The sequence below is a fragment of the Bacillus rossius genome, chromosome 11 (genome assembly GCF_032445375.1).
Source record: "Bacillus rossius redtenbacheri isolate Brsri chromosome 11, Brsri_v3, whole genome shotgun sequence".
Classification (NCBI taxonomy): Eukaryota; Metazoa; Arthropoda; class Insecta; order Phasmatodea; family Bacillidae; genus Bacillus; species Bacillus rossius.
Genome location: NC_086338.1, coordinates 57,820,794 through 57,844,432, shown reverse-complemented (window position 1 = coordinate 57,844,432; position 23,639 = coordinate 57,820,794). Strand labels below are relative to the sequence as shown.

Sequence of the window (23,639 nt, the reverse complement as noted above, 5' to 3'; positions counted from 1 at the left end):
AATTAATAGAAATAAAATAAAATAATAAAAGGATTGGAGTAATATCATAAATACAGAATACAGTTAAGGTTAAATTCAATTAAATTAAAAATTTTAATCAATACTATGGATTCAATATTACTATAAACACATGTTTCGAATTAATTATTTAATTTAGTTAAAATAAACACATTTTTTATCACTATATTTGTAATTATATTGACCAGTATTCAATCACTAAAGCATATGATTTAAAATTACATATTGTAAGTTTTATTTAATAGTAAGGGCTGAAAAATTACCATCTATTTTGTTCCAAAATTTCCTTATATTGTTTTACAAATTAGCATCTATTATTTCAAAATTAACATTTTTAATGCAACAAGTAATTACATTCTAAATTATTGAAAACTAAATATTCATACACACAATGCCTACAGATAACATGCTTAATTCATATTTGTAAAAATAACAATATGGCAAAAGCTAATTTTTCCAACCCCTACATTTGGTATCCCTTAACTAAATGAAATAATACGAGTAATACGTCTTTGCTTTGCGATAATATTCCACACGTTTTTAACAGCGTTTATTTGTCGTAACATGTTACACTCAAACATGTATTTGTCATGTTGGCACTTGTGTGCACCAACAGAGTGAATACAAGTAACATTTTGAGGCAACAATTTGTACTGTGAAAATAAATTAAACTGAAGGGGTCTCAAAAACAATTTTTTTTTGTCTCAAGCCTGAGCTACAGTCACAGTAAAGAGGTTTTCGTAAACAAAGTAGTTGCACACTACATCCAAAAAAAAAAAAAAACTGTCTGTGAAGAGACAAGTGAAAGCACAGTGTGACTGCAGTCTTATCAAATACGGGAATCCACACGATGAACATGTGACAGTTCATATGACTTAAACACGTAGAACCTATTGGATATTTTTTTTATTCAAACATCCAGCACATAACACAAGCAAACTGTATATGTTTTAGGGAGAAATAACATGCACACAATAACCATAATAGTTTATTACTTTGCAATCATTACAAAAAATTCATAAATAATTCTTATATTATTAAAAAATGTAATAACAAAAATTCACTTATAAATTATTCAGTATTACAACAAAATATCAAACAAAAAAAAGCGTAATTGTGACTAGACTCTTCACGATAAAACTACTAAGTATTAGTAGCAGCTACCGGTAAATAGCTTATGGCACACAAGAAAACTTACCAATGAATGATGAGTATATAGACTAGGGGCAGTCACACTTAGGGGAAACATGAACTACTTCAAGTTAATGTTTACTTTTGCGGTTCACCAGTGGCTAATCATGATCCAAACTTTGGCCAGCCTTGAAGTACGAAAATGAATGGATAACTAACTGAATGCTTGATGCCTTTTTTCCTTTTAAATTATCCACAAGGGTAAAATGAGCTTGTTTGTGACATTCCTGTTGCATTCTATACATGGAAAGGTGACCGGGCTGAGCATATATGCCTTGATTACAACACTTATGCCACTCGGATGTTATATTTAAAACGTGTTCAAATTGACACTTTTGTGCGAAATAATAGTACAGTACACTCCCTATTTAACGCGGTTGTCGGGGGACATAACTTTTACCCGCGTTGTTGCATAACCGCGATGTTTCGATGTGACCAAGGTCAAAAGGCATAAAACACCGCCTGTGTTCTAATAGGTCGGCAAGCACGCACAGTATAGATATAGACGGCCCGCCGTTGTGCGGACTTTGCATCCGCAGTTTTCACTAAACGCGGGTGAAAAAATAAAAATAATAAATTTTAAAGATAAATATTAAATGTTGAATTGTTTTTATTTTTCCGCGTGCCGCGCACAGTTTGTCGCACGGCCTACGAGCGCGCCACACGCCGCCATACACACGTGCGGCACACAAGCTGCTGCCAGTCTCGTGGTGTCAGCCACAGTATCTGCTTCGTCAGTGTCCGTAACAAAGTAAGTGCAGTGTGTGCGGTTACACACGATTCTGTGGTCGAAGTCTTCTAAAAAGAAAGGCCGTAGTGATACTTCAAACCGAATATGAATCGCAAAGTACCGAGTTTGATTGACAAAATAAAAATTCTATATTTACTTACATATAGCTTGTCTTTTGCAGAAGTAGGCCGCAGATACAGGAAAAAACTATTCTAGCATTCGTACAATAAAAAATAAAGAATCGTCTATCGTGTCAAGTGGTTAAACTTTATTATCCATGCTTACAGTAAATTATAAATGGTCACGTGTGGGAAACAAAAATTGCGCCAATTTAATTTTAGCGCAATCAGTGACGCCGTATTAAAAACCGTGTTAAACCATGTCTTTACTTATTTCACCAAACACTGTGTCGAGTTGCTGAGTGTGTGTTGCTCGGATCGGCAAGTATTATATTCCCCAGCCTCTGGTTAAAGGTCGGGAGACCGCTACACATAAACATTTCCGGGAATTGTTTACTACCTCACGGCAAACGTGGTACAGTATGGTTCACGTAAGTATTGGACCACTGGGAATTCCTGGGCAAAGATTAAAAATACGCTAGCTGATTTACTTTACCATTTAATGTTAAAACATTATACCAAAGTAAAAAGATGAACGTGTATAATACAATGAATTACCCAATAATATAACGTCTGTAGGTTTAAGTTGTAACAAAACATTTATATACAGATGTACCAATTATGATTCTGGAGTGGAATTTTAAACACCGGACTACCTGATTTTGCCTTGTACGCAGGGACACTGCTCAGTCAAGTGACTCATGCTCTGCCTGTGTGCTGCGTGAACACATTCCCTCCCCCACTCCCCCTCGACCTGTTTCTGCCCGCTCTAATCTCTACCTCTCTCCATATTCTCGGCTCGCCTCTCCCTACCCAGCGCTTGCCGACAACCAAGCCTATCCAACATCAATCCCCAGCCTAGTCACGCTGGATAATGTTGCTGAACGGTGGGCTTTATCAGATCCCCTGCTTCATTTGTGAGATAAAGCGACGTTAAGAACTAGTCTTTCAGAAAATATCACTGGGCTGGATTGGACCATAATTTGAAAACACTACAAGATAGAGGAATAATGTACGGAGATATCTTGTTTAGAATTTCACTGCGGACATTTTCTACGCCTAGGCTTTTTTCTGCCCGATGCTTAGTTTGTTTGTTACAATGCAAAATTATCCTAATCGGCTATCAACCATTTATTCCATTATTATTCATTTCTGACTGGGGGACATGGTTTGACCCGCGATATACCCGATTCCGCGATCAATCGGGGCGCGATATACCGGGAGTTTACTGTACTTACATAACCAAATTTTACATACAAAAATAATGGCGTATTTCATTCATTTTTTCCCCTCATGTTTTGAATCTAATAAATCTATAAAAAAAAAATACAACACATTAACCAATTTGGTGACCTATTAAATAAAATCTTTGTGTTATTTACTTTGAACTTATAAACTGTGCATCGTAATCGAAATAAATATTAAAAACAGCAGTTAGCCATGATATGTGGCTTTAATAATGTTTGATAATGAATTCAATAAAACCATTAGTGGTTAAAATTATGTGTATTTTTATCATCTGTAGTTGCATTTGAGGCATTTCTGATATTTCTTAAAATAAAATAGTACAATGTTTTAAATATAAACTCTTTAAACCTAATTTTAAATTGTTTAACGTTAACCGCATTGGAAAGTTGAGTACGAAGAAAATGAATGGAAAACTACTTACCAAAATCACAAAATTACGAACTGATTAGTAATTTGAACAATGCCTTAATTATGTGTACATTGTGATTTAACCTACCAAACAGTATCAGAGAGTACAGTTTAACACACTAGACTACATCGGCATGTACAATATTAAAGACCTCTCTAGATCAGAGTTTACAATACAACACACTATACTTCATCAGTGTATAATTGAACAGACGAAACAACATCAGAGTGTGCAAATTGAGAGACTTCAGAGTGTACAATAATAACTTCTATGTCGGACAAAGTACGCCCAGCCTACTAACTCGCTGAGGTTCTATAATTTACAGCTTCACAACCACTACTCTTCGGGGATTCTTGCTCATGACTTGCTTATCTGCTTCTCAGACTAACTCAGCAGTACCAAGTTTTGACTTCCTCCCTTAGTCAGAAATCTGCATGATTGCCAATGCTGGAAAAATAAATTCATCACAAAAATGTTTTTACATCCTGCTTAAATAATTATCTAGAACTTGCAACAGACATGAAACATTAAGCCCAGAGGAATGAGCCAAATCAAACAACCAAACTACTGATCTACACAAGTCTATTATTTTCATTTCCAGGTTCATTCAAAAAATTAGAGACAATATTTTATAATGTGATTTCTTAGCCAAATTTGTTTCTAAAAAAAAAACTCATGTTTAATCATTACGATAGTGTAAAATTAAAAAAAAAAATTACACTAAAATGTTTTAATATATATTTTAGCAGAAGAATATAATTAATCAAAAAAAGGAGACCCTATTTGACTCGGATTGTCCCTGATCTTCGAATCGCAAGGTTCTGGCTTTGACTCGCCGATAAATCACTGATGCAAGCGACATTTTTTGTAAGTTTAATTCAGATTTAAAGTGCATGCGTTGCCACTCTCTGATTAGTCATGAAAGCAAAGTTGTTTAGGTGAGACTTACATATGAGCTGCACTATGGAATGTTCCGAATTCTAGTTTTCATAAAAAAAACTATTACTCGTTCATCATAAAAAATTATTTTACAGCACCTCAGCAATGCCATGAAACCATGAAACTGCTTTATCTGGAGACACAGCCACGGAACACACACAAAACCTGTTCAGGGCTCGCACTGAATATTGCTACAGACATTTGGAATGTCGAATAGCACGGACAACATTCAAAGTCGCACTCAACCAGGTACTAAGAAGACGACTGAATGATTGTTTACAGTCTTACCCACAGATACAATACTGCATTAGCTGCACAAGCGAATACCATTTTTAACACAATTTTTCAAACAAACAAACCTCCGGCACACAGAGACCTTAGTAAATCTGCTGAAAACATCATTAACAACAGCTGTTTTAATTTTGCACTGAGCAAGATCCTGACAGTTGAAGGTGAATATTTTATACGGCAGATTAAACGGGATAAGCCGAAAACTTGAAATCAGGTTGCAAAACTTAAAATTCATCAAAAACTGCACACTCTACTGTAGCATTGCTCAACAGATAAATTACATAAATAAATAATTATTTTTTTGATCATTTTTAGTGCATGGTTAGGTTTTCTGTTTCAATGTAAATAACGGCTCAATTTATGTTTTTTTTTTTATCAGAGGTAGTCATATGTTAGCCATGTGTTATTTTTCTCTTATTTCTCATTGGTTAATATTTTAGATATGTCTGTTAATTTACTTAATTTAAACTTTTAAAAGCTGTTAAAAGTTATTATTACCTATGAAGTGAAAGAGAGAGACAGAACGTTAGTTCCCCGCCGAGCACGGGAACTCTAGGACAAATGTATCAGAACAATTGAAAAGAGACAGAGAAGGGAAAGTCCATGCAGATTTTTTATTTTTTTCCATTTCTTGTAACTTGTGCTTTGATTGGCTGGTTTTTGAAAAAGTGACTTCAGCTTGTATGTGATTGGTTGTGAGGTCATGTGAACGCCTCCCTCCTTCGTGGATGGAGGCAGTCGAGTTGGCAGGTAGAGTCGTGTGGTCATGGTAGGCAATGGCTCGAAAAATAGTACAATTATGTAGTCGAGAAGCAAATTTCACTGCTGCCGTCTGAGTTAGCCCTTAGTGAGGCAAAAGTGACTCGTTACGTTGTCATTCTAGTTCAGTATGGAATTCCTATTGCTTGTACCGCGAGTTCATTTGGAACTACGGGATGTACCAGCAGTGCTGAATAACATTTTCATCCGACATTTCAGTACTATTTGCAGTTTGAATTGTTTTCTCGAAGCAAATAATCTTTTTTGTGTTGTTTTGTGTGTAATCTGGAACAGCGTTGTTGTCGGAAGATGGCGGCCAGTGTGTATTTCTAGTCAAGGATAAAAAAGTAAAAATCAGTTGTTCTTGAGAGACAATTTTCATCATCAATCATTAAAGCAATGCTTGGACGAAATTTGAAAAGTATTTTCGAACCCAACAAATTCTTGTAGTGTTTTAATGTACGTGCAATTCAGATTAATTGAGAGCTAGCGGTTAGCGGTTTTGAACTTCTTAGCGCAACTAGCTAGCAAATAGAGTTAGGGGGCTCGCCTAGTCAGGGATGATAAGTGTGATTCTTGCTGGTGCTTCTAGCACGTCATCACCTCTAAGTGCAAGACTCTGAACTGGCACGCATTCTATGATATTTCAGCGGCAACCATCATATCACACGGCTGGAGAAATGAAGCTAAAGCAAGGCCCTCGGGTGCTTCCGAGAATCTCAACTGGGAGTTTCATGCCTAAAATTTTATTCCGTAAACATGTGCGTTTTAGCCAATTTCGGTCCTCTTAAAATACTGTTCAAAAACGAAACAGGGAAACTGAACTTGTCATCTACTAGGCATATTCTTAAACACTTTTCGCAATCGGACGCCACTGGTACATCTAAAGCAGGTTTCAAATGGGGTTGTTTCCTTCTGAAGCAGGCGGGCCTCGGTGTAAACTAACGTCACACCCGCAGGCAAGGAGTGAGCGGAGGACCCTTACCTTCGCGTAGGGCCGGTGTAGGGGGGAGGATCCGGACGATAGTAAGGGCTGGGCTCCACCAACAACCTGAAACACAGCGTCAAGGGCGACTACTGAACTGTTACTGCAGATCACAAACCATATCTACCTTTAAGCAAAAGTACCAGTTTTCATATCGGTACGTTCAGTCACACTTTGCCAATTCCCACGACACATATAAATTTATTTCCTTTATCATAAATAAAAAAAAATTGTATTTTTTTGTCTCATAGTAATCTCACACTATAATTATAATATTAATGTATAATTATTTTGTAATTAATAACAGTAAAATAAAATTTATTTATTTATTTCATAGCCATAAAGTATGATATCTACTAGAATGTAGGTACACCTTAACCCACATACTCAACGTCAGATAAACTCCACGTATAATTCAGATGTGAACTGTCCACTTCAGTGGACGAACACGCTGAAAGGGTTCAAGCTACACACTCTGTTAGCATAGTCACACGTTCGAGTCATGTTCCACAAACCTGACTCTGGAAGTTCATTCTTAAAAAAAAAAGTTTTTATAATCTGAATAGCAGAGGCATGTGCAAGGGAGACATAGGGTTTTAGAGGGGATATATTTATTTCACACAGACTCACAAAACATAAAAAAAAAATTAATTATTTCTTTGGATCAATCATAATGTTATAAGAAACTGAACTGACGGGTTCGGAACTTTTTTGTTTGGCTTTGTATTGAAAACAAAAATATAGTTGGAGATACGCAGTTGTTGTCTAGTATTGGGTATATTTTACATTTTTTAGACAACCAGATTTACAAATATTCTAAAGTAAAGTACCCTCTTTTATCGCATAATCGTCGCACCAATATTTTGGGGCATCAGAATTTGGATAAAAAAACCTCTTGCGTAAACATTGCATGATGTTTTTGGTCCCGCTATTAGATTCCGAGCGCTTTGTGTAGAAATTTTTTCCGTATAAAACAATGTATTTTAAAGTAGAAATCTAATATTCATTTGGACATTACCACTTAGTTATTTAATTAACGGAAATACAAAGCTGTCTGATGTGTAAATAAATTTTCTTTTAAAGACGTTTATAAAGGTTATAACCTTTATCTGTTCGGTTGCGTAGCCGCGGTGTACCGCTTATAAAAATGTAGCCAGCGCCAGTTGGCATCATTCATGTTTGGTTATGTTGCTTCCCGTATAGAGCGCGCACACGTAGTTGAATATCAATATTGATATCTTGCGGATCGCATGCAACGTGCGCCGTCCGTCGGGAGCCGAGTTAACTACCTTTGACGGCCCGCACTCTTTCATGGTAAATGTGTACCATGATGATGGTCATGCATTAGTTCAGGCTCGCGTTCCGGTCACAGATTTTTGTTTTTGTAACAAATGTTGAAGAAAGGTTTTTGTTGCACAACTTATTAATTTAAACTGTTTGGCTTGCTCTTGTACACTCCACTTTTTTAAATAAACGTACTTTCCATGAATGGGTTTTGTTTTTATGAATGACTTTACACCTAACAAAAAAAAATTTTTTCTGCATAAACTGTTTGGCTTGCTCTTGTATACTTCAATTTTTTAAATAAACGTACTTTCCACGAATGGGTTTTTGTTTTTATGAATGACTTTACACCTAACAAAAAATAATTTTTTTTCCGCATAAATTTCGCACCCCAACTTTTCAAACTTGATTTCGGTGTGAACCGTGCGAGGATCATGCGACGAAACACGGCGGTCGCAGGTCAGAAACAAGTACAAGCGTACCGGGGGGAAGAGCTGCGGGCCAGCGAGCTGCCGGGACTGGCCGTGCGCGAGCGAGACATGCCCGTCCGCTCCGAGGAGGAGGGCGGCCGCCGGCCGGACAGCGAGCGCAGCGTCTGCGTGGCCCGCTGGGACGCCGCGTACTGCACCAGCTGCGTCTCCGAGGCCTCCCGCTGCTCCCGCCGGCTCCTGCTCCACACGTCCCCCGCGTCACACTGCCGCTCCCGCTCCCGCCGCTCACAGCATACAACAAGGACAGAGGTCGTGCACGATGCTCGGAGATTCCATTTCCCCGATTTCAACGTTGTTTCACATCACATCATCACGTAAAAATTAACTACGTAATTAATTAATCAGAGTTCAACTTTTAGAAGAAATCAACATCATTAAAAGTTAAATAATGTTCGCAGGCTTTCACGGCCATTGCCTGAAGTAGCTTGGCTCCTGGGTCGTAGCGGCGTCCTCGGCGAATTATTCGTCGATGTTTTTGGTCAACATCAGGGAGCAGTTAACTACTGAGGCAGGTAACCATCTGCTACTACTCGGTAGGTAACTGCTCACTGATGATGGTGACTGCAATGTCGACCGAAACGTCTGTGAACTATTCGCCAAGGACGCGGCTACAACCCAGAAGACAAGCTACTTCGTCATTAAAAGTTGGAAGAGGGACTCTGCGACGGAACGGAGAAGTGATGACCTGCCGAGCGGGAGTACCCTTGAGAGGACTCACCAGATCACCGTAACGGCCTCCGCGTTTCCCACTTGCAAAAAATCCGGGTTCCGCCCGCCCCTGGGAATTAAGACGACCCAATCTGAGCTGAAGTGACACTTAGAATACCCGTCCCCGCCTCCCTCACGGGTATCAGCTGTGAACTGTGGGCTGAGGAGTGGGGTTGGTGGCTCTGTCTGGTAACATTATATCATTCCCGGTTTCCCGGCCGCAGATTTACGTTTCACTTACTGATTTCAGCATTGTTCACATGACGCAAATGTAAACGGACTTTAACAAAACATTCGCTACTCCTGCTGCAAAGCTTATGCAGACATGCATGGCGTTGCCACGTATTCCAATTAGTCTGTTAGTAATTTCATATTGCACCACACTTGTTCAGTTGCTAGGTTTTGTTAATTTCGAAGATTAGTTTACAAACATTTGGGATGTAAGCAAAGCAGCAAGTAAACAATTTGTAAATGCATTGGCTTAAATAGTCATTGGCTCAAAATAGTCTTAGGCCTAGCTGCTATTTGGCTGACTAGGAGGCTACGAAGTTACAAGACTACAGGACTACAAGACTACATAGCTCTTAACTGTCTTTCTTGTGTCTTTCATGTATTTCTTCTGTAAACTGTATAACAAAAATTGTAACAATCCAGGCTACTGCCAAACCACTTTCTAATTAGTTTATTAAAGATTTATTACATATTTATAATCAGAAATGGTATAAAGTCAGGTTTTCTGGCATAAAGTTAAGTAACAACTGTTTGTTATTCGAGAGGTATGTATGCATTTGCAACATATTTTATAAATACAGTTGACATTTATTTCATGTTTTTAATATTTCTGATAGTTTGTTTACTTTATTCTGATAAAAAAACTTATTTTATGATTTACAAATCACGGACTATAGTAGTAGGATGAGAAGAATCGAGGTATCAAAATCATTTGTTAATTATCTATAATGGTTGCATAGTAATAAAGACCAAATAAATAAGTACATCAAATTCTTGATAGTTTGATCACACACAATTAAAAAAATATATACCTATATTATCCAAGGCAAAGAACAATCAATTGATTATTTTGATTTTTCTACTGTTTTTATGACAAAATATCAAGGAAATGTACCTAACAGTCTGTTTATTTTCTACTTTGTCTATTTGGGGAATCATTCAGACCCTTCAACAATTTAACAAAACTGTAGTGTTTAAAATTCCTACCTACTTTAGGCATAATTAATATTGAAAACACTCCAATCACCACACAATCTTACCTCAAAGCATCCTCAAAGATATCAAAGACTGACTCAAAGAAATCACTTGAACCATCATTTGTTCTGAAAAAATCAGTGGGAATGTGTGTGTCAAAATAAATATTAAATTTTGTGATCCCAAACTATAAATACACAATTTCTGCTAAAACAATCTGAATTTTTTTTTAATTTTAAGAAAATAGTTATTAAGATACTATGAGAAAAATCAAGAAGTCATATTAAAATCCAAAAACACATGCATTATAAGTGAGTACACAGAAATATACATTGTGTGTAAGACCACATATGAATACATAGGCCACTTCACATACAAAACAGAATACAAAGAACAAAATAAGAAAAACATCAAATCAATCACTCTAAAATACAGTTAACATTAGTTGTGGTATAACAATGAGACTAAATGAAAACAAAAGCCATTTCTTAACCACAACTGTATTTTATGACTATTCTAACTTTTCTCAGGGTAAGTTGTCTCCCTTGTGAGATTTTAAATTCCACAGAAAATAAATTCTGTGGCTAAATGTAAGGCAAAAAAAAATTATTATCCTAGCTTCGCGGCATGGATGTTCAACCAACCCACAAAAAACTTCCTCATTAACAGGAACTGTTTGATTTGTTTCCATGTTTTACCCATTATCATTCCAAGAAAATGCAAAGTTGGTTCCTTACTTAACTGTTGGCCAGAGGTTCTAAAATGTTATGAAGTCAGGAGCGCATTAAAAATACTACAAATAATTGAAGGTGTACCATTTACAAATCTCTAAAAAAAAATATGTTATATTTTATTAAGTGGATGTTGAGAAAAACCCATAGAGTCGTTCAAATAACACATAAATATAATGTGTTGACAAAAAAATGGTGGTACATCCATAACAAAATGGAACAATAGAGTAACTATAATTATTTTTATATCTGGACACACATTTCTCCGGAGCACCAGAGGAAGCACAGGGAGAACTCCTGGAACACACCAGTGCTCCCTGGAGCACACTCTGCGAACCACTGCCCCGTGCCGCGGCCAACATCACTGATGACTAACATATCAGGTGTTGCTTGGCTTCAAGGTGAAGATTTCACAGACAATACGGTCAACCTTGCATTCGCAGTCATCAGGGTAGCGGTTACCTACTGCAGGTGACTACAGCAGGTAACTACTTTACAAAAGTACTGTAGGTAATAACTGTATTTAACTACTATAGGTAACTAACTACAGTAGGGTAGTTACTATAGGTAACTACTGCAAGTAATAACTGTAGGTAACTACTGTAGGTAATAACTGTAGGTAATAACTGTATTTAACTACCATAGGTAACTAACTACAGTAGGGTAGTTACTATAGGTAACTACTTCAAGTAATAACTGTAGGTAACTACTGTAGGTAATAACTGTATTTAACTACCATAGGTAACTAACTACAGTAGGGTAGTTACTATAGGTAACTACTTCAAGTAATAACTGTAGGTAACTACTGTAGGTAATAACTGTATTTAACTACCATAGGTAACTAACTACAGTAGGGTAGTTACTATAGGTAACTACTGTAGGTAATAACCGTAGGTAACTGCTACCCTGATGATAGCGAATGCAAGGTTGGCCGACCTTGATTCAGTCCTCGCCTTTGATTCAGCTACAACCCAAGAGCCAAGCAACTCCAAACCTTATTAGAATCTAAGATCCAAACAAGGCTTCAATACTTTTTTAATTTTAGACAACACTATTAAGATGCATTTGTTGAATCTCAATAATTGCAACCTCTAAAGAAGATGAGAACACAAACACTGAATTAATCAACACAAATATCAATGGTCAAACCAGTTATAGGGCTGTGTTAAAATGCAATTACATATCATTTTTAAGTAAAAAAAAATTTATATATTTTTTTTCCATAAACACCTCACGCTCAATAGGTTTAATAAACCCGTATATACAAGAAATGGTAAGGTAATGAATGCTTACAACTGCTGAAGGTGAAGAAGCAAGATGCTTCCAGGAAAATGTGAGAATGGCTCCTTACCGCAGACTGCGGCCAACGGCATCAGTCTGGGTCGTCTCTGAGGAACAACGGGGAGACAACGGGGAGACAACGGGGAGACAACAGGGAGACAATGGGGAGGCAACGGGAAGACAACGGGGAAGACAACGGGAAGACAATGGGAAGTCAATGGGGAGACAACGGGAAGACAATGGGGAGACAACGGGAAGTCAACGGGAAGACAACGTGAAGACAATAAGGAGACAGCAGGAAGACAACGGGAAGACGACGGGAAGTCAACAGGAAGACAACGGGGAGACAACGGGTAGTCAACGGGAAGACAACGTGAAGACAATGGGGAGACAGCAGGAAGACAACGGGAAGACAACGGGGAGACAACGGGAAGACAATGGGGAGACAACGGGGAGACGACGGGGAGACGACGGGGAGACAGCGGGAAGACGACGGGGAGACAACGGGAAGACGACGGGGAGACAACGGGGAGATAACGGAAAGACAATGGGAAGACAACGGGAAGTCAACGGGAAGACAACAGGGAGATAACGGAAAGACAACGGGAAGACAACGGGGAGACAACGGGAAGACAACGGGAAGTCAACGGGAAGACAACGAGGAGACAACGGGGAGACAACGGGAAGACAACGGGGAGACAGCGGGAAGATGACGGGGAGACAACGGGAAGACAACGGGGAGACAGCGGGAAGATGACGGGGAGACAACAGGAAGACAACGGGAAGTCAACGGGAAGACAACAGGGAGACAACGGGGAGATAACGGAAAGACAACGGGGAGACAACGGGAAGTCAACGGGGAGACAACAGGGAGATAACGGAAAGATAACGGGAAGACAACAGGAAGACAACGGGTAGTCAACGGGAAGACAACGGGGAGACAGCGGGGAGACAACGGGGAGACAACGGGGAGACAACGGGGAGATAACGGAAAGACAACAGGGAGACAGCGGGGAGTCAACGGGGAGACAACGGGGAGACAACGGGGAGATAACGGAAAGACAACAGGGAGACAGCGGGGAGTCAACGGGGAGACAACGGGCGGACACTCACATGCCCTCGCGGTGGAAGCAGAGGATGAAGGACAGCAGGAGCGCGAGCAGCACCAGCACGACCATGGGCACGGCGATGGTGAGCAGGAACTCGCCCACATAGCTGCGTCGCGGCACCTGCGACCGGTCGGGCCGCTGCCAGCGGTCGCCCGGCGGCAGGCCCCGGGCCCCCGGGGGGAGCACGGCGTCGTGGCGCGACGAGTGCTTCAGCCCGGACGACGAGCTGCCCTCTATCTGCGGCACGCACCAGCGCCGACTCTGCCGTGCATCCCGGGGAGACGGGGCTCCAGGAACGTCAACCATAAAACTAAACACTACGCAAGTCCACAGTTCTAACATAACAGGGGGTTGTCTGTAAAGTCGGTTTACGGACGATAATTTTACGTGATAACGTCATAAGAAAACATTGATGAAAAATTGCATACTTTTTAATTTTCAAATATTATTTACAGTTTTTTACAAATTTAATTTAAATAATTTGTTTCAATATATTCACGAACAATTAGTTAAAAAGGCCCGCCTTAACCTGTATGATATTATAGATGATTTTCTCGCACCGGTGGTTGGCCGGTTCTTGCACGCTCGGCTCAGGCGGAACGTGAAAATTTTTCGTGCGTGCAGCCGGCGTTCATTGATTTATAAGACGTTATCACGTCAAAATGGCAAAGTAAACCTTCAAAGAGTCTCACAACTGTGTGACTCTAGTGTATATCTATACTTTATTCATTATTCCTCCTCCCCTTCTTTACCATTTATTTCCCTACTCCTGAAGGTTGCACTTTTCGTTACGCTTTGATGAGTAATAGCGACTTATCCTTCCAGGTGTTAAAAAATGTCACTTCAAAACCAAAAAGTTTTTGTACATGAGCCCCTTCTGAATCTGCCATTGTTTTGGGTTTACCCCGTCAACAGCAAGGTAACTGGCGACAGCTGCACAAGACAAGCCAGGCATATCGGGGAAATAATCATGGGTAAACAAACCGCAAAGTCAACTATCATTTCATTACTGAGCTTAAATAAAGTACAAAAAAAACCTCCAATAGAAAATTTTTAGTGAGCTTGAAAAAACAAACTAGAGAATTAGGTATTCATCAAATTTTTTTTAAAAGGAGAAATACCTTTATTGATCCTAGTATCAACATCAACCTTATCTATCCGCTCCTCCCTCGCACACGTGAAACATTCCCACAGTGCTTAGGCAGACACAAACCACCTTATCTACCCAATCTCGCTCAAACACGCAATAAATTTACACACCTCTACAGCACCTTGTCAGAAATACAGTTTCGAGCAAGAGCCATTCATTAACAACCACAAAGCTATAACAATCACATATCATAACATATTTCACCGACTGCATCATGTTGATCACACACACACTACGACTTAATTAAAAAAAATATGTACCATAAAGCTACAAACTAAACATTTACAACTCTTTTATTTTTGCGAAACAAATCTAGAAAAGTCAAAACTACACCATTTTGGTTAAATAAGACTTCAGAAACATTTTACAGTAATATTTGTTGAACGGCTATCTCCATTATGATAGTAAAAAAAATTAATAATACTAGAACCATCACATCTTGTCTCTAAAATTGCTTGCATATAATGGTTAGACCAATAGTGGTTTCGTTCACAAATCGGTCCTTTGTAAGGGAGGTTAGTTCATGGACGATGCTGTGTTAGCCCGGCCCTGCTATAGCTGCAAGCACTCTGGTGCGCACGTCTCGACGCGTCAGCGCCATGCGTCAGTGCCATGCGTCAGTGCCACATATCAGCACCACGCGTCAGTGCCACATATCAGCGCACATGTCAGCACCACACGTCAGTGCCATGCGTCAGTGCCACATATCAGCACCACGCGTCAGTGCCACGTGTCAGCGCCACGCGTCAGTGCCATGTGTCAGCGCCACGCGTCAGTGCCACATATCAGCACCACACGTCAGTGCCATGTGTCAGCGCCACGCGTCAGCGCCACGCGTCAGTGTCACGCGTCAGTGCCACATATCAGCACCACGCGTCAGTGCCACATGTCAGCACCACGCGTCAGTGCCACATATCAGCACCACACGACAGCGTAACGCATCAGTGCCACGCGCCAGCGCCACGCGTCAGTGCCATGTGTCAGCGCCACGCGTCAGTGCCACGCGTCAGTGCCACATATCAGCACCACACGTCAGTGCCATGTGTCAGCGCCACGCGTCAGTGGCACGCGTCAGCGCCACGCGTCAGTGCCACATATCAGCACCACGCGTCAGTGCCATGTGTCAGCGCCACGCGTCAGTGCCACGCGTCAGCGCCACGCGTCAGCGGAGCGAGCGCTCGAGCCACCGAGGGACTCGGCCGGTCTCACCGCCGCGCACAAAGCCACGGGTGTGTCTGCACGAGTCCCTGGTTCAATCCACGACGAGGCACGTCACCCTGCACGGTGTGCGTCTGCGAGGGGAGTCTCGGGACCACGACACTTTGAGCGCACTCGTTTAAACCCCGCGTCCAGCGTTACCAAGTGGCTAAACCAACTAAACTACAGCGTAAGGGCCCAAACCAACTGAACTACAGCGTAAGGGCCCAAACGGATTACAGACACCCTTACACACTAGCAAAAACAAGGTATAGTTTATGACAAGTAACATGGTACGACACAGATGAGAGAGTAGGTTTCGTTAAAGAACACACCAATACGCAAAATAATTAAAAATGCCTCAGTCAAACTAAGACACAGTCCATACGCACTAGTGAAACCAAAAGTTAAGGAATATTTAAAGACCACCTTACCACTATATAAAAGGAAAAAACAATTTGCAATAATAAAATACCTCACGAAAATAATGTTCAGTAGTTAATGCAAAAAAAAATAAATAAATATAAAAATTTTGTAATAGTTTGGTTAGTACACACCTCGTTATTTGAAAAGTGACAAAATGATGGTCCCATCAGGTTTGTATCATTGGGGTCTGACCATCACGGAGGCGTGGGAACCCCCGTGAGTCTAATACGCAGGATAGAAGCTAGGAACGAGCAGACGCGAAGCACCCACCAGTCGGAAGGCGCACCAGTCGAGCGCCAGGCCGGCGTCTCGGAACAGCCACTCCACGGTGGTGCGCTTGAAGTCCCGGGGACACGAGCCCCTCTTCCACAGGGGCCTCACCTCCTCCTGCAGCTCCACCAGGAGCGACGAGAAGGGGGCAGTGCTCCCGATCCTCATCACCACCCTGCACCACACACAACGCTCTCCTCCACGACGGCACACACTCCAACAAGCGGCACGACACGACAATTCACACAAAAACAACAACAAAAAGGGGGTTTGTCTGCAAAGTCGGTTTACGGACTATAATTTTACGTGATAACACCATGAGAAAACATTGACGAAAACTTCGCATACTTTTTAAAATTTTAAAATATTATTTACAGTTTTTTTGCAAATGTTTAATTGAATTAATTATGTTTAAATATAAACACGAACAATATTAGTTAAAAAGGGCCCGCCTTAACCTGTTTGATATCATAGAAGATTTTCTCGCACGGTGGTTGGCCGCATCTTGCACGCTCGGCTCAGGCGGAACGTGACAATGAGTCGTGCTTTTTCGTGCGTGCAGCCGGCATTCATCGATTTATAAGACGTTATATTTTTTTTATGATAGTAATGTATGTATAAAAGGGTGCAAAATTCTATACAAATGACACATTTCATAGGCTACCAACCTCAGACTAGAGTTGATGCAAATTGATTTTCTTCTACAATCACAATACACAATTCATGACTTGACAGAAAACTGTCAAAAAAAAAATCATGTCGCGTAGCCTATGTGCAGTACAGTAAAACCTCATAATAAATTGTGCCTCACTATAAAGGATTCTCACTTGAAAGTATGTATTTTCAGGTCCCAACAAGTGTTTTACATTTAATAACAGTTCAGTATAAAGTACTTCCATTATCACGTACTAAAAAGGTGTGTTTTTTCAGGTACAATGTAATGACATTTCACTGTATTCTTAAGTTATGTATCCTAGTGAACCTCTCACCAGTTTTTATATACACACATATACAGGTTGTCCTAGAACTCAACATAAAGCTATCAGTTCATAGGTCAATTAATTGTGGTTTTGAATCAAGCGCCCAAATTTAAAAAATTTAAAAAAGTGTTGTAGTTTTAGAGTTATAGGCAAATTTTTTCATTTTTAAAATCACCACCCTGCACCAAATTATTAGAAGCTGTGACTAAAAAATTTTTGTAATGCAATCCTGAATAATCCCAATATTGATAAAAATTCAAAATAAAATCAAACATGCTATACTTTTGGGGCAGGGTGGGGGTCGGGGAATTATCTGCACGTCTAATGCGGCAGAAATTTTTAATCTGGTAACTTTGACTAATTATACTGTAAAAATTGTACCATGCTAACTTAGCATAGTGTCACATTCTCTTTTTCTCTCTCCTTCTCTTTCTTTCCCCCTCCTGGGACCGTAATCACCTCCTACCGATCAATCTCACAATTTTCACAGGTGGGGAACGTGCCGTCGGCCAGTGGGTTTTCTCTGGGTGCTCCCGCTTCCCACGACCATCCATTCCATCTCTGTTCCTACCACAGCCACATTGCTTTAACCATCTAACGCCATCTATGTCAGATAGACATACAACTCCAATTCACTCAGTTCTCTCTTCGATCTCTCACATTCTTCCTCCTCTCTCTCTTCTTTCTCTCTCTCCTCTCTATCTCCTCCTATCTCCTCTCTATAGCCTCCTATCTTCTCTCTCTCTTATCTCCTCCTCTCTATATCCTACTATATCTCTCTCTCTCTCTCTCACCCCTCCTCCTCGCCGGGCCTGAGCGGGAGGCGGCCGCCCAGCTGCACGGCGGAGGCCAGGAACGTCACGTACAGGTCCTCGTCGCTCTCCGTCCACAGCTTCTTGCGGAAGATGCCCAGCAGGCGGTCCAGCCGCCGGGAGTCGAACATGTCCTCCACGTTCAGGTTGTGGATCTTCAGCTGGACCTCGTACTTGGCCGGGTCTGCGGTCACCGCGAACCAGACGGCTATAAGGGGGCGCCTCCCATTTCCGGTCAACTTTTCATATTTATACTAATCACTGATCAACTTTCAGACTTTTTCCAATTGTTTAACTTTCACGAAATGAAAAAAATACATACAGCACATACTTTTTACATAATTACCTGCCAAAGTTACAATTTTTAACGTTTTTATGGGTTTTGCAAATGAGGAGAAATTTTATTTATTGCCGAAATGAAACTTTTTAGGTTCAACTGCAATGCCACAGGCTACTTCAAACAATGGTTTGAATTTCTTTCAGAAAATATTAATTAATTTTACCTGGCATTTCAAAATTCTCAAAATTTGTTACGATTTTGACAGCCAAGAAACATGAAATGAGTTTTTGTGATAGAAATGCAAACCATATCATGAAGTAGCCAGTGGCATTGCAGTTAAACCTAAAAAAAATTTCAGTTCAGCAATAAATTAAATTCTCCTCGTTTGTACAACCAAAAAACGTTAAAAATTAACTTTGGCAGTTAATTATGCAAAATGTATTCGCTATATATATTTTTCATTTCGTGAAAGTTAAACAATTGAAAAAGTCTAAAAGTTGTTTAGTGATTAATATAAATTTTTTCCGGCTTATAACGTCATATTTTCCAAGTCACAACATATTTTCCCATGAGGACAATGTATTTACTTCCTGTGTATAATGTTTCACGAATTATGCATTTCCTGCTTATAACTTTTTTTTAAATTCAAGAAATGCAAAAAAAAATAATTTTTAAAACTCAGTGTATTCTATGTATCAAAGGTAGATGTGTTTGCAGATACGTGTCTGATGGCACCTTTGTTTTGTAAAAAAAAATTCAAAATCCTTTTATCCCTTGTCATTCTGGTGTGTTTTCAGATTAACATTATGTAGATCTACAATATTTCAGTTTGTTAATCATTCCACAATGACACAAAAAAAAGCTTTTTTATACTGCTTATAGAGTTTAATTTATTATTATTATTATTATTAATATTATTATTAAGGAGTTTTTAAGAGTTTAAGTGAAATTGAAGGTCTTTTAGGGGCCCTTATTCAATTAACAACAAATTCAGGACTTTTTAAGGATATTAAGGAGGCGTATAAACCCTGTACTACAATTGCTCTTACATTCCACAGGTCAAATAAGCTAAAGAGTGTTAGGGCGAAAATTCCATAGTTACCATCTTTCTTGTTAACATTTATGTGGATGTCCCTCTGTCTTGTTTCATAGGTCTTTCGGTCCAGGCCAACAATTTCCAACTGAAAATAATAAAGAACACATTTATGGCAGAACCACGGCTGGACTTGAAATTTAGATCTCTACATTATACACTTTTAAGAACCATAAAAATTTAATATAATGGTGCAACACGTACAGCTTTGAGAAACACTCGCGTGAGCGAAACATTGCTTGCTGCCAGAGACGTGAACAAAAGAATAAAAAATCCACACAACACAATGTGTTCTCATGAGACTGAAATAAAACATTGTAAATGAGGAGTTTCACATGGCCCAAGGTAAGATTAAAGGACATTTTAAGGTCCCTTCAGCAACAACACTCAAATTAAGTAACTTTTAAGAATATTAAGGTTGCTTACATACATTGGATAGACAAAGTTTTTTTTTACAAACCATTTCAATTAGGTACATTTGGGCTAAATTATTAAAGAATCATAAACCAGCATTTTATCAGTACAAACTTGATTCTTTTTATCCTAAATCCTTGGGACAACTGAATTGTTTAGTTTGTAACAAGATCACAGTTTTAAGTAGTCAGACATGATCACAAACTATGAAAAACTGAACCATCAAAAGACAGGTACTTTCTTCAAGAACATCAAAAATATTCAATGATTGCTACAAAATGACAGGATTAAATTGTTATATTTGGCACTGAAATGAAGGTAAAGTTGTAATGCAAGTCCTTTAAGTGCTGTCAAGAATCTGTACCGGTTGTTTTACGAAACACACCTTTTAGCCATTCTCACTCTTCTAAAAATACAGTTTAAAAACTTAATCCGAAATCAAAAGTACTTTTCGGCCCTCAGCAAATTCTTAAATGATTTTCGTAAGCAGACCCTACTGGGATATCTTGAGTATTTTTATAATCACGTTATTTTTTCCTGAAGCTCTGTGCACCGTGTGTGTGCCCGGGTGGGCGAGGGCCTTGAGAAATAATAGTATTTTCCAAAACTATAAAAAAAAACCTTTACATCGAAGAAGACATGACATTAATCAGTATATGGCTCCAAAAATTATATACACACACACATACATATATACACCACCCTCTAATATTTCTATAAGAATATCATGACTTCATAACCATTTGCTGACAAGTACACTACATACATTCAAACATGAATGGCCAATAAATGGCAGTTTATCTGATGATACACCTCTTTGTGCGAACACTGTTCAAGCGGGCCGTGCGAAGCAATGTCGCGAGCCAGACGTCGGCCGTCACTCACCGGTCTACGGTAAAGAACCGTCCAATAATTTGCCCTCTCAAGTGTGGAGTGCAGTGCATTACCACTGTGCCCCACCGTGCCCCGTGCCAAGTGTTGTTAACAAAGCGTGTTTGGAGAACGACATCACGACCGATCGCTCCCGGGGCCAGTTTGAACCGACAGACTGGGCAACCGGTCCTGCGAGTTGGCGGGTCGAGAGCCAGTGTTCCTCACCGTGAGGTCGCGGTGGTTCAGAGGCGGCACGCCGTACAGCAGGCCTATCTGGTGGCGCTCGCTGTAGGTGTACTGCATCCACGACGGGAGATCCGGGGCGCTCTGGAGGGACGGCTGGTAAGAGTACCGGTCGTTTCCTGCGACCAACCTTCCATGTCAGCACTTCCAACCAAACCTGCGTGATAACTGCCATAAAACACTGTGTTATGACTGCGAATTTCCACCAACAAAACACTTACTCCGCTGAGCAATGCTAAATAAAATTAAATCATCGTGAGACCTAGGCTGTTTGTTTGATTGTTTTCAATTTTGGGCCTAATGTCTCATGAACAGCAAGGTTATCAGAGATGGACAGGCTCATGAAGCACCCGCCTCGTCAGGGGCGTATCTGTGTCGGTGAGCACGACGCTCGCTGGTGCTTCTAGCGCTGTGTCTCCTCTGGACTGGCGCGCAGTCTTCTCATCGTCTATAGGACAACTGTAAGATTACATGGTGGATAAATGAAGATAAAGGTGTAATGCAAGACCAGTGAGTGCTTCCAAGAATCTCTACTTTGTTTCTCATGCCTAAACTTTATTCTAAAATCATGCCTTTTAGCCATTGTGTCTCTGAAAAAATCACAGTTTACGAACAAAATTCGAGAAATAGAACTATGCCTACTCATCTACCCTCTCAAACGCTTTTCATAAACCGACCCAGCTCTGTTATCTCGAGCAGTTTGCAAATGGCGTGGTTACGTCTGGAGCTCTGCGTCCCTTATGTGAGCCCGGAGAGGCATCGCAGTTCAAGGAAAAGGCCATGACCTATTGTAAAGACACATGCCAGCATTTGCCGGGAATGACTTAGGAAAACCCTGGGAAAACAAACTCCTGGTGACCGGACCGGGGATTCCAACCCGTTCCTCTGGTATGGCACCGCCTCGCTCCACAGCAAGAGAAGCCAGGACTGTGTAAGGGAGGGTGTCCTTTGTAACCAATATACCATCTTTTATGATCAAGTTATAAAAGAAAATTGATAGTCACAAAAATCTCGGGGAATAGTAAACCCTCTGAACTAAACATTTCCACACAGAAATTTAAGTAGTTATTTTTCTTGAGGAAAGAACACAGAACAATTTTTGATTTTGGCTTTAATTTAATAGTTTTAATACACTGTTCTTAAGTTAAGTGAAACCTTTGATGATTTTGTTTGAACAAGTCATGTATAATTTTATATATATGTTGTTAAATACATGAACCATACATGTCAAGTTTGTATGGAAGACATTGTGGAATGCTTCGCTTGCCCCTTGGAGTACCCCTGCCCTTTTTTATTTAAATATTTTTTAAAGTGTAATGTAAATTTTGTTAGTGTTAGATGACATAACTATTAAGTTAATTACTTTTCAGACTTTGTAATATTTTTATGGTGCATTTTTTAATGGGTGCAAAATTGAGAAATTGTCAAAATGTTCACTTAAATGCTGAATATACTTACACACCTATTTGTCAGTTTAGTTTTAAGCACTGTATTTCCACTGTGTTCAAAAGAGAAAGAAAGTATTTTTCAAAAGTTATTAAATTGAGTGCTTTTCTTGCAACCTTTTTTTTCCAAAATGGTTTCTTCCTTAAAATCTTTTGGAATAACTTATTAGTCAACTTCTTAAGGACACCTGGTTTAGGGAATAGCGATTTAGTAGAAATAAGTTTAAAATTAATTTTGAAGTTCTTGAATTTTGTGAAGGCCGTTCCCAGTAAGGTGTCTCATTTGCAATGGTTTTACCCTGAGTGGGAAAGCCAGAGCAACATGCTTACAGTAACACTTGTGAAATTTTCATTAAATATGTATAAACTTCCTTGGAAACACAATGTATATTTTAATGGTTGTAATATATTCAGTAGTATTATATTTGGTATAGTGACCACATTTTTAATGTAGTTATATACTTTGACTTTAAATGAAAATACTGTATTTCAATCACTCTGATATCCATATGTTAAACAAGTTGCAAAGAGCTTTGTGAATTCTGTAGCTTAATCTGTATAGTCTTAAGACAAAGGTCATTTTAAAAACTGAACATTACAGTAATGGGCAAATTAAATTCAAGCATTCTGCAGATAAAAGTTACATGTTTAAAATACATATACCTTTTTCTGTCCAATTAAATATTTCCGGCTCTATAGGCAATATAAATACTTTTGTCATGTGTACATTTTCTGATATGCTGAAACGAAAATGTAAAATCATAAGTATAATACATATAATACTCATCATTAAAATGGTTTTTGGTGTTTTGGATAAAATATCGCTTCTTCCACCTGACTGTTTTCTTAGATACGAAACGCACGTATTTGAAACTAATTCAAATAATTTCAATTACATGCACAAACAAATGAGCACATGTAATTACAAAAAACATTGTCTGCTTGTTATTTTTGTCT

At 39.4% G+C, this 23,639-nt stretch overlaps 1 protein-coding gene across 5 annotated transcripts; it reads right to left on the bottom strand.

The window, feature by feature from the left end:
• Positions 1-993: 993 nt before the first annotated feature.
• Positions 994-23,599, bottom strand: LOC134537096 (epsilon-sarcoglycan). Of its 5 annotated transcripts, none has more exons than XM_063377370.1 (9): positions 23,346-23,599; positions 21,220-21,356; positions 19,717-19,795; positions 18,317-18,518; positions 16,543-16,717; positions 13,504-13,736; positions 8,456-8,688; positions 6,690-6,755; positions 994-4,162 (listed from the first exon to the last, which is right to left on the bottom strand). In XM_063377370.1, exons 1-9 carry the CDS (start codon positions 23,470-23,472, stop codon positions 4,134-4,136), a joined length of 1,281 nt encoding a protein of 426 aa, XP_063233440.1. In that variant the 5' UTR covers positions 23,473-23,599; the 3' UTR covers positions 994-4,133. The 5 variants fall into 5 exon arrangements, with proteins under 5 accessions (XP_063233440.1, XP_063233441.1, XP_063233443.1 ...); XM_063377371.1 differs by having other exon boundaries at positions 8,456-8,641; XM_063377373.1 differs by lacking the exon at positions 994-4,162 and having other exon boundaries at positions 4,204-6,755; positions 21,220-21,405.
• Between the last annotated feature and the right edge of the window lie 40 nt (positions 23,600-23,639).